The following is a 15,193-nucleotide window of genomic DNA, read 5'->3' as shown; positions in this document are numbered from 1 at the left end:
AACGATTCGAATTCTGGACCGGCTGTCGAGTTATATTCCGCCGACGTAGTGCTTGACGGTCGACTGGCTAGGATGCTCGTAATCCTAAACTGCACCAATCTCCCTATTATCGCTAGGTAGGCGAAGTCAACAAGGTGGGCAGCGCGCCGTAAGGGTTGACTAAACCCCCTTGTGTGTCAGCTGCGGGATTCGAACCCGCGACTCGTCACCGACCCAAGTGGGCGAGGCTCAAATCGGGACTTATCTACCAGCGAAGTGACCAACTACACCAGCCGACGAGTATATATATAACTATAAGTACGTACCTCTAAATATAGAGCGGGTATTTTAGATAATATGGAAGATATCTGTAGTAGCTATAGTAAAGATAATATAGTAGAATCGATTAAGAATCGATTTAGAACTAATTATAGAATAATTTCATTATATTTGGACTAGAGTTACTAGGAAAAATCTACGGATTTAAAAAGAAAAGTGTGGTCGGTGACAAAAGCCGACCTTTTGTCACGAGCGCCCCATAAATATTTGATTAAAGTGGGGGTTGGTCGGCTGAACTAGGGGGTCTATGGTCACCTTAACTACAACCACTAAAGCAAGGCAAGGCAAGGCAAGGCAAGGGCAGTTCGTGTCCCTTTAACAAAGACCGCGCACCAAACAAGACCAGCGGCGACTGGCTAGTTGGATGGTAGGAGGCGGGTGTAGAGACAGGGACTTCGAGAGATGTGCAATGTGCATTAATGGAATCAGGGATTGGTGCAGAGCATCAGTGCAGAGCATCGGTGCAGAGAAGTACAATAGACAAAAGATACGTTTGGGTGGTGAAGACGTGCATCGGGGCATACATACCAGATTGGGAATAAAGTGGACAGAACGCTTGGGCGAAAGACGACTGCCCGTCTTGATGTGACCTCACTTAGCCGGCGCCGTGACTCGCCTGAGGTGGATTCGGCCGGCAGCTTCAACGGCTCGCAATTGCTTTGACAAACTCCCGAGTTTGTCCAATTGCCGGTGCCAATGTTGACTACTTATTGAGTAGGGGTGAGGTAATGTCAATCAGAAGGCGAGGAAAGAGAAGGTTCGTGTTCGCAGACAAAAGGGAGACTAGAGGTAGCAAACAAATCGGATGGGATGGGGGAATTGGAGGAAGTTTCGTGTTCAAAGTTTGCCAGACGGTGATTGATTGGGGAGAGGGGTTCAGACACCGCTTTTGTGATATAAAATTACTTCAGTGGTATAGGGTACTTGAGAAAGTATATAGCAACGCACTGCCTTGCGTACTTATTCGTATACGAGAGCTCCAATCCAATGAGCTGGACAATTTCGTACAACGTGAGATCGTTTGCTCGCACAACCCGTCGTCATGGAACAGATTCACGGAACCACAGTCACGGAACCACAGTCTGGGGTAGCCAATAATGGTGGGAGTTGTCAAGTGCCGGGCATGAGTGCGACGTTGGAATTTGCAATTGATGACATTGACTGCGGCACGACACCCAACTGTCTGTCCAACGATACAGGGTAACAAAATGGGAGCAAGAACTCCCGCTTTGAAAACAACAGCAACTTGTCACTATAATAACAAGCAGCACAGCTGTTGAGAGTAGAGAATTGAAAGATAAGGTCGGATCAGTTGGCGATCATTTCTCCAGTACGGAGCGTAAGCCGCCAGGGAATGAAGATGGCACTATCGAATCTGACGGACTGCGGCGCCAAATCGTCAGCTGCCATCTACGTAGTATGTGTAAATCCATCACCACACTAATTGTCAGCTATCTGAATCTGCTGGGATGAGCTGTGTGTTCAAAGTAGGCGTTGTCCTCTCAGCTCAGTAGGGTATGCTTCTAACCTCTTCCAGCTTGTGTATTTGCGGAAACTTTGAGGCAAAGCTGTGGACCATAATTGTCCGAAACTCGCTGAACATACACAGTGCTAGCCTCATCCAACCGGTACATACTACGTAAGTAACTGAACCCCCAAACCGCACCTGCAACCGTCGTCAGCCTGCACTACTCCGTAACGACATATCATATTGGAGGCCATAATGCAAGACGGCCCTCCGCGTGAAACCTACCTGCATGTAGGGAGCCATCATAGTGGGGTAACCTCGTGGCAAGCGGCTCGCGTGGTGGTCTCAGAATCACGTCTGGCCAACTTTAAATAGGTCGATACACTGTTCAACACCCCGCATGGCTTACTTATTCGTTTGCATATGATGAACTCTGTTATGAGTACAATCCTTTGCACGTCGTTTGCTCAATTATATTGGCTGTGCATTCCGAGCAGGCAGAGTATTGCGAGTCAGCATCCAAAAGATCTCCAGTTCCTCGCTCCTTGCTTGGGATAAACATGGGGTGGCACGGGAGGGCTCTGCATCTCCCTATCAGTCGTCGGCTCCTTGTTGCATTTTGCCGTTCTCCCAAGGCCATGCCTGCCTCGATACTGCACATCGAAACAGTGGTACCACATAATCGCTTCGGAGTAGTTCCGAGGATACCGTAATCCTCGAAGTACAAGTCCTAGGGTTGTCCCAGTTGCAAAACTTTCCGAGTGATCAAATGCCTATCAGCTATGTTTGCTACCTTACCGTGATATAATATACACTTAATTCCGCATATGTACATACCTTTCCTCATGATCTAGCTTGCTTCTTCGCACCTCAGCCGCAGAGAGGAACGAATGCATGCCTTTGGGACACCGAATCTTTACGGCGGAATATTTCCGAAACACGGTTACTTGACAATACGAGTTGACCTATTATGCCGGTTGAAAAGCTGGAGGCCATCCCGCCCGACCCCATCAGCTCCGTTTTCTAAGCTCATCAAACCGAATTGACGTATCATCTGCCTCATCAATGATTCCACTCATGCCAGCCGTCAGGTTGTTCAGTTTGTCATCTCGTCTAATTCGAACCCGTTTTAGTTCGCTGTATTCCTTCTAGAATGCTTCCATCCCACAATTTCGAGATAGCCTGACACCGTGATGCGAGCAGCGGGTAGCCATTATGGTGGATGCTGCCGTCATGCCAGCCAGATACTGGCTTTGTTCGGCGGAGGGGTCCTCGACCATTGAGCGGAATAGCCTTGGATAGGAGGTTGAACAAAAGTAGCCACAGTTCCACTTTCATCAAGACCAGAAATTATCGACGTGAGCAAGGATTTGAAACCACTGTCCAAGGGTTACTTTGGATAGGGCCGTCTAATACCCACGCGTGCCTCGGAGGGAGAAGCAGCAATACCACTTGTAATTGCTCCGAGCCTGCCTCAGCGCACGGGCTCCTTGGCGAATCGCTACAACTGTGACGCGGCTAGTCCGTCTTTTTCTGCTTTAAGTAATACAACTACTTTAATGTCCTGTTTTATGCCATGCAGTCTGGGCTTTCTCAAATACGGCGCGTCGGGACCATATCAATTGGTTCCGCAGTGAAGTAGGATACCCTGTCAGTCTAGTGTGATCGACTGCCACATTGCTTACGGAGCTAGATTAGTCCATGTAGGTGCTTATACACTTGCCTAGTTCTTGATTGCAGTTCATCGGAAATATCATTAGGCCGACAGTCTTGATCGATTCAAGCCATCGTTCATCTGAGCCCCGATCGTGGTTGAGTTGATATTGGGGGTACGGGGCATTGTGAGCAGGATTCATGAATGATGAGTCCGATTCGATTTATCGAGACCAGAGGGTCCTATTGAGATACGAGAGGATGGACTTCAGCGTCAGCCACACTTAAACGACCTCACCGAGAACGGGACAATGTTGCTCTCTCGACTTCGTACTTCTTGCTAGCGGAAACCGGTGCATGGCTCGGCCTGTACTAGGCCGACAAGGATAAAGATGTATTTCGAATTGTTTATTGACGTGAGAATCTGGTTCACATTAATAGTACCATGCCTCTATGTTTCATTATGAAAATGCCTTGTGATCCAATCATGTAACCGAATAAGAGCTCCGGCGTAGCCGCTTTAGGCAGGACCCAAGCGGTTAACACTGGACCATCTCGATGAATGCAACGGCAGTGCAGAATCTCTTCCCTATAACAGCATCTAGATGGCAAGGCCCGATCCATAAAAGTGTTTGCCGGGCTTGATTCCGGTGTCTTGTTCCGTGTGTGAGCGACTATATGTGATATTACTAGCGGTAAAGACCGGGTCACAAACTCCTCGGAGGGGATCACGGATCGCTTATCCGAAATGAATCCTCGCCGTATTTCTATTTGTAACTTTGAGTACTTCTACCTCGCCGATCACCCCTTTCAAGCGCCTACTAATGTTACGATGATCACGCTGGTGTCGCGAGCTTCCATCTAGATATAAGACGGGGCAACCAGGGTAATGTTAGCTTTCACCTGCGTCCTATTGTCCAAAAAGCCGTAAGGGTAAGGCAGATTGATAGAAATTGATAAAGGATCACATCCATGAAGCAGTGTAATTGAGCTACGTAAGGTCGAAAACACCATGTTAACACATCTTCACAATTGGGACGATATAAGGTCTGCGAGATCGTGTATTCAGCCTACTTGAAGAAGTATCTGCGTATGGAGGATGATTGCGCCACATATAGTATGTTTCTTCTCATTTGTTCAGGTAAGCATAAGTGTATGCCGAGGAACAGAACGCTGATGAGAAGACATGTCAGTCGACGATGGGCAAAACGGCAAGAAACACATCGATATCTTCATCGGTGACGCCAATAACGGCGGCCAATCGCAGGTCGACTGTGAATATGCCCTTACGCCGGAAGTGGCACAGGCTGTGATTCAATCTCCGGCTATGAATCTGACCGTGGACTGTGAGTTTCAAGCGCTGCTTGTTGAAGTGACGTTTGTCCACCGACTAACTATGTTGTAGCAACGGCACTTTGGATATCGGGGACTTGCCACAAGAAGCACACTTACCCCAAGAATAACCCCAAGGGCCAATGCCATGTCGGAGGTGGCAATCCTCCTCGTTGTCAGACTGGGTGTTCCTGGGCTGGACATTGCATTGGATGTCCTTGTGATACCTATGTATGCTCCCATGGGACTCGTGCCTAGGCTTGAGTGGCCGAGTGCTGCAAGCAAAGATACATCTCTGTTGGGTAGAGGCCTCACTTGCCAAGGGGGCCATGGTCTTCCCCTATACACTATTCCCCCGTTATTAGTGAGCGGAGAACATCCATAAGGACTTGAGTATAAGGGTAAAACGAAAACCAGATGGTGAATGTAACTAGTAGAAACTAGATTTCCTGGAAGAGCTCTTCGTGTCCTTGGCGGCCTCGTAAGTGGGAGGAGAATCATAACGGCCGTACCCGCTGGACTAATGATTATGGACCTCGACAAAACCGTCAATGTGACCATTTCGGAAAGTAAAACCATGTATATATGCACCAGACGAGCAGGAATGGTACTCGCGGGGACCGACGTACTTCATCGGAGGCCTTAAGCTCTGTATAGTGCAGTACGAAGGATAGGGGGGACGTTGCATAGCCGCTGGAAATTTGGTGGCCGCCTCCCGTCGTGTTGTGGGTAAAGGTAGTCGAGCAGCCAGTTTAAATCAAAGGGTTCACCGATGGGTCAGATTCCCTGCTCGTCGTATCAGCCTCCAAATCTGGCTGCAAAGAATTTGCCTTTTCCTCAGTTCGTTCACGCTTGAGATCCGACAAACTCGACGTCTTATGACCAAATATGTATAAAATACCACGCCTGCTTCCTTCGCTTTCCGTGGCATTGAAACTGCCTGGTCCCTTGAACTAATATTCCAGCTTCATGAGCTTAGCCTCTAGCATGGTTTGCCCACCAGGCATGGCAAACACCCGGTGGCGCTTGGTGGTTGATGTCATTCGCAATAACATAGATGTCCAAGGGCAGGATGCGAAAGAGGAACGAACAACTCGTGGCACGGGAGAACCTGGATCATTTTCTTCTTTATTTATTGACGGAACCATATAAAATGGACAGCCAAATCAAAAATCGCGGTATCGCACAGGAAATACATGGCAGGCACAGCCGTCAAAGGTTAGGCCGTCCTAACTGACTCACCCTGGGAAGGAGCAACCTGATGTCGTTTCCCCATTAACTAGGACCTTGAATATGATGACAACCTGAGTACATAGGTATAACAAGATTAACTTAGTCATTATACGGTTATTACGAATAATGAAGTACAGTGCCGTTTCCGACCTGAGCCTAACCTCAGTGACAGTCATGTTGTTGAGGTTCCGTGCATGGTTGACGCCACAACTTGGAACATACGACCAAATGTTCTTGTTACTAACAGCTTGGTAAATGCATGTCCACCGAGAGTCAACGGATCTAGTTCGGAAACCACGAATTGGAGGCAAAATGTCTCCAATATTCCCAAACCTGCCGTGCCTGAAGTTGCCAAGTGTGTATCTTGACTGTTACCCTCCGTGACAAGGCCGGCCTCATCAGCAAAGGAACACTTACCAAAGTAAGCGCAGTGAACGAGCCCGACTTCAATACGGCTTACGAAACTGGAGTGAGCTGGACTTACCGTAAAAACCGGCACCATGTCCTGTCCGCGGAGACAGATATCATCCACCTGTGAGGAGAAAGACGCATGATGTAAAACCAGTATGGCTAGTTGAACCTCAAGCAAATCCTCTGATACCCCACCTGCCGTCGTTTATCTCCGCGGCGTCCTTTTAAGGTACCTAGAGCGCCACCATCTTAACCTAGCGTCTTCTGATTGGCCAAATAGTCTTATCTTCGACCTATTATCAGCAATTGCCTCCAAGCCTACGACGAAACAACCTACAACGATGACACAAAATTTTGGCGGCTCCAGCCCAAGCACCGGGTTTGGAACGTGGTACAGCTGCAAGCCGTGGAAATGCAGTATCACAGCCCCATGGACCCCGGTCATCCTAGGCGACGTGTCGCGCTTCCAAATCTCCAGAAGTCTCCGGCGGCCAAGCTCGTGTCCCTCTCATACGGCCTAATGGGTTGTCTTCGATCCACGCTCTAGTCAGCTATCCTCTTGCGCACTCACTGGTGGCTTACTCAAAGGCATTGTGTATCGCGGAGATGCTGATCTCGGATCGTGACAGTATAATCGAGATGCTGAGGGTTCATTAGTCAACGACCTGCGTCTTTTCCATTGCATTGCTATATTTTCTATTCTCTCGTTTATTCCTCTACTTCATTGCATCCCACCTCTATCACACTTTAAGTTTCCCATCCGCACAGTCAATTCTGCATATTGCTCACTCCCTTTGGCTCCCGTATGAGTCGTGTGTGTTCAACTATGACGTAACGGCACGAGGTGTCAATTACGCACTTCACAGTCCAACATGGCGGTCCGACAGCGAAAGAAGTTGGTCGTTGTCGGCCTGGGCATGGTCGGCTTCGCCTTCATGTAAGAATCTGCCCAAACCTAGTCAAGCAGGTGTTGGTATTGATTGCTACCAGAGAAAAAGTCTTGAAGCTCGATGCCAGGGGTCGCGAGTACGACATCGTAGTCATCGGCGAAGAGCCCCATTTAGCATACAATCGTGTCGGGCTCACGAGTTTTTTTGCGCACCGGAAAGTCGAGAGTTTGTATCTGAATCCTAAGCAATGGGTAAGCCACAATAACCCCGGTCTAGCTCAAGTGTGGTTGAATCGATATTGACAAAAGCCACAGTACGAATCGCAATTACCGGAGAGAAAACTCGACTACAATGTGAATACGACAGTAACGAGTATTGATTCTGGGAAGAAGAACGTGACATGTTCAAACGGCGAGGTGGTTCCGTATGATATCCTGGTGTTGGCCACTGGCTCGGATGCTGTTGTTCCAAGACACACACCTGGCTATGATGCAAACGGCGTGTTCGTCTATCGAACAATAGATGATCTCCAAAAGCTCATAGAATTCGGAGAAGCACACAGGGATACCACTGGACTCGTCGTTGGCGGCGGCTTGCTGGGTCTTGAGGCGGGCAAGGCCATGTTGGACTTGGGATGCTTCAATAAAGTCAGGATGATCGAAGGAAGTCGCTGGGTTCTGAGCCGACAGTTGGATAAAGACGCAGGTGGCCTGGTCATCAAAAAGATCACCGAGCTAGGAGTCGACATCGTCCTTGGCAAACGGGTCGGTCAGGTGAATACCGATGAAGCAAATAATGTGGTCGGGGTTGAGTTTGAGGACGGAGAGAAGATGAAATGCTCCACTATCTGCTTTGCCATCGGTATTCGTCCACGGGATAACCTGGCAAGAAGCGCAGGCATCAAATGTGCGGACCGTGGCGGCGGTATCATTGTCAACAACGATCTGCAGACAAGCATCCCCGACATCTACGCCATTGGAGAGTGTGCGAACTGGGAGGGCCAGTGCTTTGGGCTGCTCGCCCCTGGCGTCGAGATGGCCGATGTCCTCTCTTTCAACCTCACTCAGGCGAAGCTGCATTCGCCACGCGTCTTCAAGCGGCCAGACCTCAGCACCAAGCTCAAGCTGCTCGGTGTCGACGTAGCAAGCTTCGGCGACTACTTTGCCGACCGCGACGGGCCAAGCCATCTACCAGCAAAAGCCGCCCGAAAGCCGTCGGAAAAGCAGAGTGCAGTCAAGACGGTCGTACATGGACTGCCTGAGCCCCCTGTGCCCCCTGTCAAGGCACTCACGTACCTGGATCCCTTCTCACATGTCTACAAGAAGTATCTATTCACCACCGACGGCAAGTATCTTCTTGGCGGCATAATGATTGGAGACACCAGCGATTATATCAGATTGGTGCTCACGGTAAAGAACCAGAAGGAGCTCGACGTGCTGCCGTCTCAGCTTATCCTCGGTGCAAAGAAGGACGGCGAAGATAATGCCGACGATCTCGATGATGACACTCAGGTTTGTTCCTGTCACAACGTCACCAAAGGCGACATGGTGGCCGTGGTCAAAGAAGGAACATGCAAAACCGTCGGCGATGTCAAGGCATGTACTAAGGCGGGGACCGGATGTGGTGGTTGCGTCCCACTTGTGACGACCATCTTTAACAAGACAATGAGGTCCATGGGTGCCGAAGTAACCAACTACGTTTGCTCCCATTTCAACTACTCCCGCGCCGATCTGTACACCATCGCCATGGTGAAGAGGCTGAAGACTTTCCCCGAGGTTATGCGCGAGGCGGGGAACGACAAGGCCTCGGAGGGCTGCGAAGCTTGCAAGCCTACTGTAGGAAGTATCTTTGCATCTTTGTGGAACAAACACGTTATGGACCGGACCACACACGGTTTGCAGGAAACCAACGACCGATTCATGGGAAATATCCAACGGAATGGCACATACTCGGTCGTGCCACGAGTATCAGCTGGTGAGATCACACCAGACAAACTGATAGTCATCGGCGAGGTTGCCAAGAAGTTCAACCTATACACCAAGATCACAGGTGGCCAACGTATCGACATGTTCGGCGCCAAGAAGCAAGACTTGCTTGAAATCTGGAAGGCATTGGTTGAAGGTGGAATGGAAAGTGGACATGCGTATGCGAAGTCGCTGCGTACCGTCAAAAGCTGCGTCGGCACCACTTGGTGCAGATACGGTGTCGGCGACAGTGTCGGTATGGCCGTTCGTCTTGAGGAGCGGTACAAGAGTATCCGCAGTCCTCATAAAATCAAGGGCGGTGTCAGTGGCTGCGTGCGTGAGTGTGCCGAGGCGCAAAACAAGGAGTAAGCAACCCCCCACAAGCTGCCAGTTGGGACCCCATTTAAGTCATACACGTGGACTAACGAAGCCAGCTTCGGTCTCATCGCTACAGAGAAGGGTTTCAACATCTTCGTGGCAGGCAACGGTGGTGCATCGCCTAAGCACTCCGAGCTTCTCGCAAAAGACTTGCCCCCCAGCGAAGTGATCCCAATTATTGACCGCTACCTCATGTTCTATATCCGCACAGCCGACAAGCTGCAGCGTACAGCACGGTGGCTTGAGAACCTACCAGACGGGATCAAATACCTCAAGGAGGTGGTCCTTGAGGACAAACTGGGCATCTGTGCATCCCTTGAGGCACAAATGCAGGAGCTGGTTGACAGTTTTTTCGACGAGTGGGCAGAAGCGATTAAGGACCCGGCCATCGCAGCCAAATTCAAGCAGTTTGCCAACACGGCAGAAAGCATGGACAACATGGACCTCGAGGAGGACCGCGACCAGACACGACCCGTCTGTTGGGCCGAGGAGTCAGCCCAGGAGGACTTTAAGGGCCTGAAAGATCGCTGGACGTCGACGAGTTGGCAGCCTGTCATCGCAGCCTCGTACTTTGCTGGTGCCGACCAGGTGGCCAACGGCATCTCGGCCAATATCAAGCGTGGGGACACGCAGCTAGCCCTGTGGAGGGTTAAGGGCAAGTACTACGCCACGCAGCAAATGTGCCCGCACAAACGCACCTTCGCTCTCTCGGAAGGCTTCGTCGGTAAGGAGCCAGGCTCCGAGGCCAATGGAACAACCCACGGCGCGACGAACGGGGCCACGAATGGGGACGGGAAGCCCAAGGAGCCTTGCGGCGATTCAACATCCCCTTGGGTGGCGTGTCCGTTCCACAAGCGCAACTTCGACCTGTCATCAGGCGAGTGTAAGTCAGATAAGAAGTTGTCCATCGCGACGTTCAAGGTGGAGGAACGCACTGACGGTCTCGTGTACATCAAGTTGCCTCTTGTCGAGGAGCTGGATCGCGAGCTCGGGACGAAGAAGTGGATGGTGAAGAAGGGCGAGGCGCCCCCGAGCCCCTTCGTTGAGCTCGACACGAAGATCGCGTTCAAAGGTCACCGAGCCAAGAAGCCTGGCGTCAAGCCTATGATGAATCTGCCTATGCGGAAGCCGGTCGAGGCGTTGGTCAATGGTAGTGGTGGTGGTGGCTGTGGAGCTGCACCAGATTGGTAAAGAGGAGGACGTGGTGATGTGTTTATAAATGGATGGTTAATAAACTGATACTAGAGAATGGGTCATTCATACATAATTCTCGAGTAGCAAGACACACTGCACGGACACGAGATTGCATGGCAGGCTGGGTACCGGGATACCGGTAAGAGATACACAGTAGGTTGCGGTTTTTGCAATCTCTCGTTGCTAATCTACGTCTGTCTGGATCTCATATAATCCAAGGTTCCGTCAGTCTGCTTGTCTTCGTGTCATTCTCCTGCCGCCGAACCTTTGACTCCCAGCTCAATGCCTCGCAACCAGATAGCTATCTGCAGTGTCAACAATCCGATCTTATATGAAGGTTAAGTTAGGGACCGTATGTCAAAATCACCAAGCCAATCTCAATGTCCAGATTTGGCAGACTGTTATCCGCCAGAAACCACTTGCCGTTGTTCGCTGCCAAGAGATGATAGGACGTTTCCGGTATTACTTAGACCAAGTAGCATCTCGGCGGGGGTTTCCGCAGAACAAGGCTTCGGTCAAGATACCCCAGGGTCCTACTCGTAGTTGCGGGAAAAACTAGTCCAAGTTTGAGCATATCGTTTACTGGCATGAGTTTAGAAGCGAAGTCGTCGAATGGATACCATGTGTTGTGAGTTGACAGACACAGGCAGGCTGTCTAGATAGTGTTTATTGGACAAGCATTGCATGGACCCAGTAATACCCAGTGGAGCGGATGGAATCGTGGTGATGATCATTTTGATATCTTCAATTGCTTTAGGAAACGATCAACTACTACAATTTCGTCTCGATGCTCTCCGCGCCCAGTGCATTTCAATCATACGAACCAGGCCAATACGAAGACTTGCAATACTTGGCACCGTTGTCGCAACTCGATGCCTAAATCTAAATGGTGAGAAGACTGTATTACTTTAATATTCGTTAATATTCGTTAAAAAAACGAAAAGGTGAACACACTTATCAGATAAGAGGAGTTGCCATAACTGTTCACATCTGGACACCTCTAGGCAGCACTTGCTCAACTGCTGAAAGGGGTCGTAAAATGAAGCATTTCGCAGGTCTCGTCTACATAGTAGTAATATTGAAAGACCCCCGTAACCATCCATGCTTCGTCGAGCTCGCCCAAGCTAGTCCGGGCAACATCCATAGACGCAGATGCCTCCAGGGTACGGCCACTGGGAAAGTTCTTTTCCGCGAGATTGCCGCCCGTCTGAACAGTGGTGCAAAATAATAGAGGCTAGAGAATCAATAAATATTGCCTAATCACCCTCATTTACTAACCACTGCCTCTTTTGTCTGTGTTGTTGGTGCCGTCACCTGTCAAAACCTTGTCCCCAGCCAAGTGGCAGATTCGCACCTGCCTTAGCGCTAGTCCTAAACAGTGGTAAACAGACCGCGCCTTTCCTCTTGGGAGCAGCCAACACCCCTGGAGCAGCCCACATCACCAGCCAAACCCTTCACCGCAAAATCAACAATCCCAATCTCAACGACTCCATTGCCCGACATCCTTCCTTCCATCCACCACAACCTCTCCTTGTCTGCGGACTTCGACACTTCTTTTGCTTGCTCAAGCTCCTCCAACCGCATTACATCCTCCATCATCAACAATCGCCAAAATGCGTGAGATTGTAAGTCAACAACCTTCTGCCTGCGTGGGCATCGCTGCCCTTTGCGTGACCCTAGACGCGTCCGAATTCAATGCCCCTGATTCTACCCCACCACGTGCCCAATATTGAATGCCGCCTGCGCTCGCGATGTTCTTCGCCGAACACGTTACCGCGTTTTCGCGTGATGGGAATCATGGCTAACAACTTCTTCAATCATCCAGGTTCACCTCCAGACCGGCCAATGCGTAAGTGGCAGGCACCCGCAATATTCGCGCTCAAATGATGCGGAGCGACTTTGGACTCACACAGCTTCATAGGGTAACCAAATTGGTGCCGCCTTCTGGCAAACCATCTCTGGCGAGCACGGCCTCGACAGCAACGGCGTGTATGTTTTTCTCTATTTGCCACTAGTATTGATATCGTGACACGCAAGCTCACCTCCATCGCTCTGCAGCTACAATGGCACTTCGGAGCTCCAGCTGGAGCGCATGAGCGTCTACTTCAACGAGGCTTCCGGCAACAAGTACGTTCCACGCGCCGTCCTCGTCGATCTCGAGCCCGGTACCATGGATGCCGTCCGCGCTGGCCCCTTCGGTCAGCTTTTCCGTCCTGACAACTTCGTCTTCGGCCAATCCGGTGCCGGCAACAACTGGGCCAAGGGTCATTACACTGAGGGTGCCGAGCTCGTCGACCAGGTCCTTGACGTCGTCCGTCGCGAGGCGGAGGGTTGCGACTGCCTCCAGGGCTTCCAGATCACTCACTCGCTCGGCGGTGGTACCGGAGCTGGTATGGGTACGCTGTTGATCTCCAAGATCCGCGAGGAGTTCCCCGACCGCATGATGGCCACCTTCTCGGTCATGCCTTCCCCCAAGGTCTCTGACACCGTCGTCGAGCCGTACAACGCCACCCTCTCAGTCCATCAGTTGGTTGAAAACTCGGACGAGACCTTCTGCATTGACAACGAGGCTCTGTACGACATCTGCATGCGAACCCTCAAGCTGTCCAACCCCTCGTACGGTGACCTGAACCACCTGGTCTCCGCCGTCATGTCGGGCGTCACCACTTGCCTGCGCTTCCCCGGTCAGCTCAACTCGGACCTTCGCAAGCTCGCCGTCAACATGGTGCCCTTCCCTCGTCTGCATTTCTTCATGGTCGGCTTTGCTCCCCTCACCAGCCGTGGCGCCTACTCCTTCCGTGCCGTCACCGTCCCCGAGTTGACTCAGCAGATGTTCGACCCCAAGAATATGATGGCTGCTTCTGACTTCCGCAACGGTCGTTACTTGACCTGTTCTGCCATCTTGTGAGTATCCCTGTTGCGTTGCTAGCAATGTATGGTCTTCGACTTTTGCTAACTTTTCCCCCTTCCCTCTTCAGCCGTGGTAAGGTCTCCATGAAGGAGGTCGAGGATCAGATGCGCAACGTTCAGAACAAGAACTCGTCCTACTTCGTCGAGTGGATTCCCAACAACGTGCAGACGGCTCTGTGTTCCATCCCCCCCCGTGGCCTTAAGATGTCTTCGACTTTCGTCGGCAACTCCACCGCCATCCAAGAACTCTTCAAGCGTGTCGGCGAGCAATTCAGCGCCATGTTCCGACGTAAGGCTTTCTTGCATTGGTACACTGGTGAGGGTATGGACGAGATGGAGTTCACTGAAGCCGAGAGCAATATGAATGATCTCGTCAGCGAATACCAGCAGTACCAGGATGCCGGTGTTGATGAGGAGGAGGAGGAGTACGAGGAGGAGGCCCCTATGGAGGAGGAGGTTTAAACGCACGGAGCAGCTGATACCCAGCAACGGTATGCGCATTGCCTGTGCAATCTGGACGAGTGCTGGATATACCACAAGCCTCGTTCGCCGTTGTCTCAAGTCACAACGCCCCGCGTCCCCCTCCACCCTCCAACTCGACTTGGCCAACACACTTTTCTCACCTCGACCTTCATTGCGGTGTTTAGTAATGGATTGATCAGTTATGGTCAATTGAAGGTTCTACGGGGTGTTTATTAGATATACCTCTACGGTGTGGATCGCATCACAGAAAGGAGACTTTATTCATTGCGTAGTAGTTACAAGAGTAATTGATCGTCTTGTACAAATCATGGACCATTTGCTGCTGCCATACGCGAGAAACCCCGATCGCAAGTCTTGCCCAGAGGACACAGTACATCATAAAACTACACGAGCAAGATGTCAGCTTAGGGTACTACTTGCAGGTATGGCGCTGCCACGACAACTGTGTGAAGCATTCATCTTTCCTACGTGAGAAGTATGTATCGAATAACCACGTCATTCCACATGATTACAGTACATATCAATGATATCTCCAAAACTTGGAGGCAACCCGTGCACTTCTTTTCCAGTCGGTTTCAGTCGGTGAAGGTAATGGAGGTAGTGGATGAGTAGGCAGCTTCTCCCGACCCAGCCTCAGCTAGCGGGGATGTCGACCTGCATCACCTCTGTGTGACACATCTCGGCGAAAGAAAAGGCACTACTTCTAGTGGTCGAGCTTACGAAAACTCTCAACTATTGGCCGGTGGCTCAACCGGCTAACCTATGACGCGATTTTCCTGCATTACTATCCATAATGCTTATAACTCCTCGGCAGTTAGGTTCAGGCTGTGCCTGGGGTACAGTCATATGGTCCGCAAAGAGGGCGTAGCGGCCAGACCAGACCAATGACATGTGCCCTAGCCAAACGACCAAACGGACTGGGCGAGGATGCCTGATGAGACCTGACGCACGTTTGGGCC

At 50.8% G+C, this 15,193-nt stretch overlaps 3 protein-coding genes and 1 non-coding gene across 4 annotated transcripts; 2 read left to right on the top strand and 2 right to left on the bottom strand.

The window, feature by feature from the left end:
* Window positions 1-174: 174 nt before the first annotated feature.
* Window positions 175-277, bottom strand: BCR38DRAFT_t229. The gene has a single exon. It is a non-coding gene; the product is annotated as a tRNA-Thr (tRNA).
* Window positions 278-4,374: 4,097 nt separating this feature from the next.
* Window positions 4,375-5,582, bottom strand: BCR38DRAFT_439637 (uncharacterized protein). The gene is made up of 2 exons (XM_040860646.1): window positions 4,633-5,582; window positions 4,375-4,556 (listed from the first exon to the last, which is right to left on the bottom strand). The coding sequence occupies exon 1, from the start codon at window positions 5,348-5,350 to the stop codon at window positions 4,793-4,795; it is 558 nt and encodes a 185-aa protein (XP_040713303.1). The 5' UTR covers window positions 5,351-5,582; the 3' UTR covers window positions 4,375-4,556; window positions 4,633-4,792.
* Window positions 5,583-7,287: 1,705 nt separating this feature from the next.
* BCR38DRAFT_347934 (uncharacterized protein) lies at window positions 7,288-10,838 on the top strand (the record flags this gene model as incomplete). Its single annotated transcript, XM_040856383.1, has 4 exons — window positions 7,288-7,352; window positions 7,406-7,556; window positions 7,620-9,634; window positions 9,704-10,838. The coding sequence occupies 4 exons, from the start codon at window positions 7,288-7,290 to the stop codon at window positions 10,836-10,838; spliced, it is 3,366 nt and encodes a 1,121-aa protein (XP_040713302.1).
* A 1,292-nt stretch (window positions 10,839-12,130) lies between these two features.
* On the top strand, window positions 12,131-14,519 carry BCR38DRAFT_439628 (beta tubulin). The gene is made up of 5 exons (XM_040860645.1): window positions 12,131-12,466; window positions 12,667-12,690; window positions 12,763-12,830; window positions 12,900-13,745; window positions 13,820-14,519. The coding sequence occupies exons 1-5, from the start codon at window positions 12,455-12,457 to the stop codon at window positions 14,211-14,213; spliced, it is 1,344 nt and encodes a 447-aa protein (XP_040713301.1). The 5' UTR covers window positions 12,131-12,454; the 3' UTR covers window positions 14,214-14,519.
* Window positions 14,520-15,193: the final 674 nt, after the last annotated feature.

Source organism: Pseudomassariella vexata (assembly GCF_002105095.1).
Source record: "Pseudomassariella vexata strain CBS 129021 chromosome Unknown BCR38scaffold_10, whole genome shotgun sequence".
NCBI lineage: Eukaryota > Fungi > Ascomycota > Sordariomycetes > Amphisphaeriales > Pseudomassariaceae > Pseudomassariella > Pseudomassariella vexata.
Note: the sequence above shows the minus strand (reverse complement) of the source record. Positions and strands in the feature narration are given on the sequence as shown.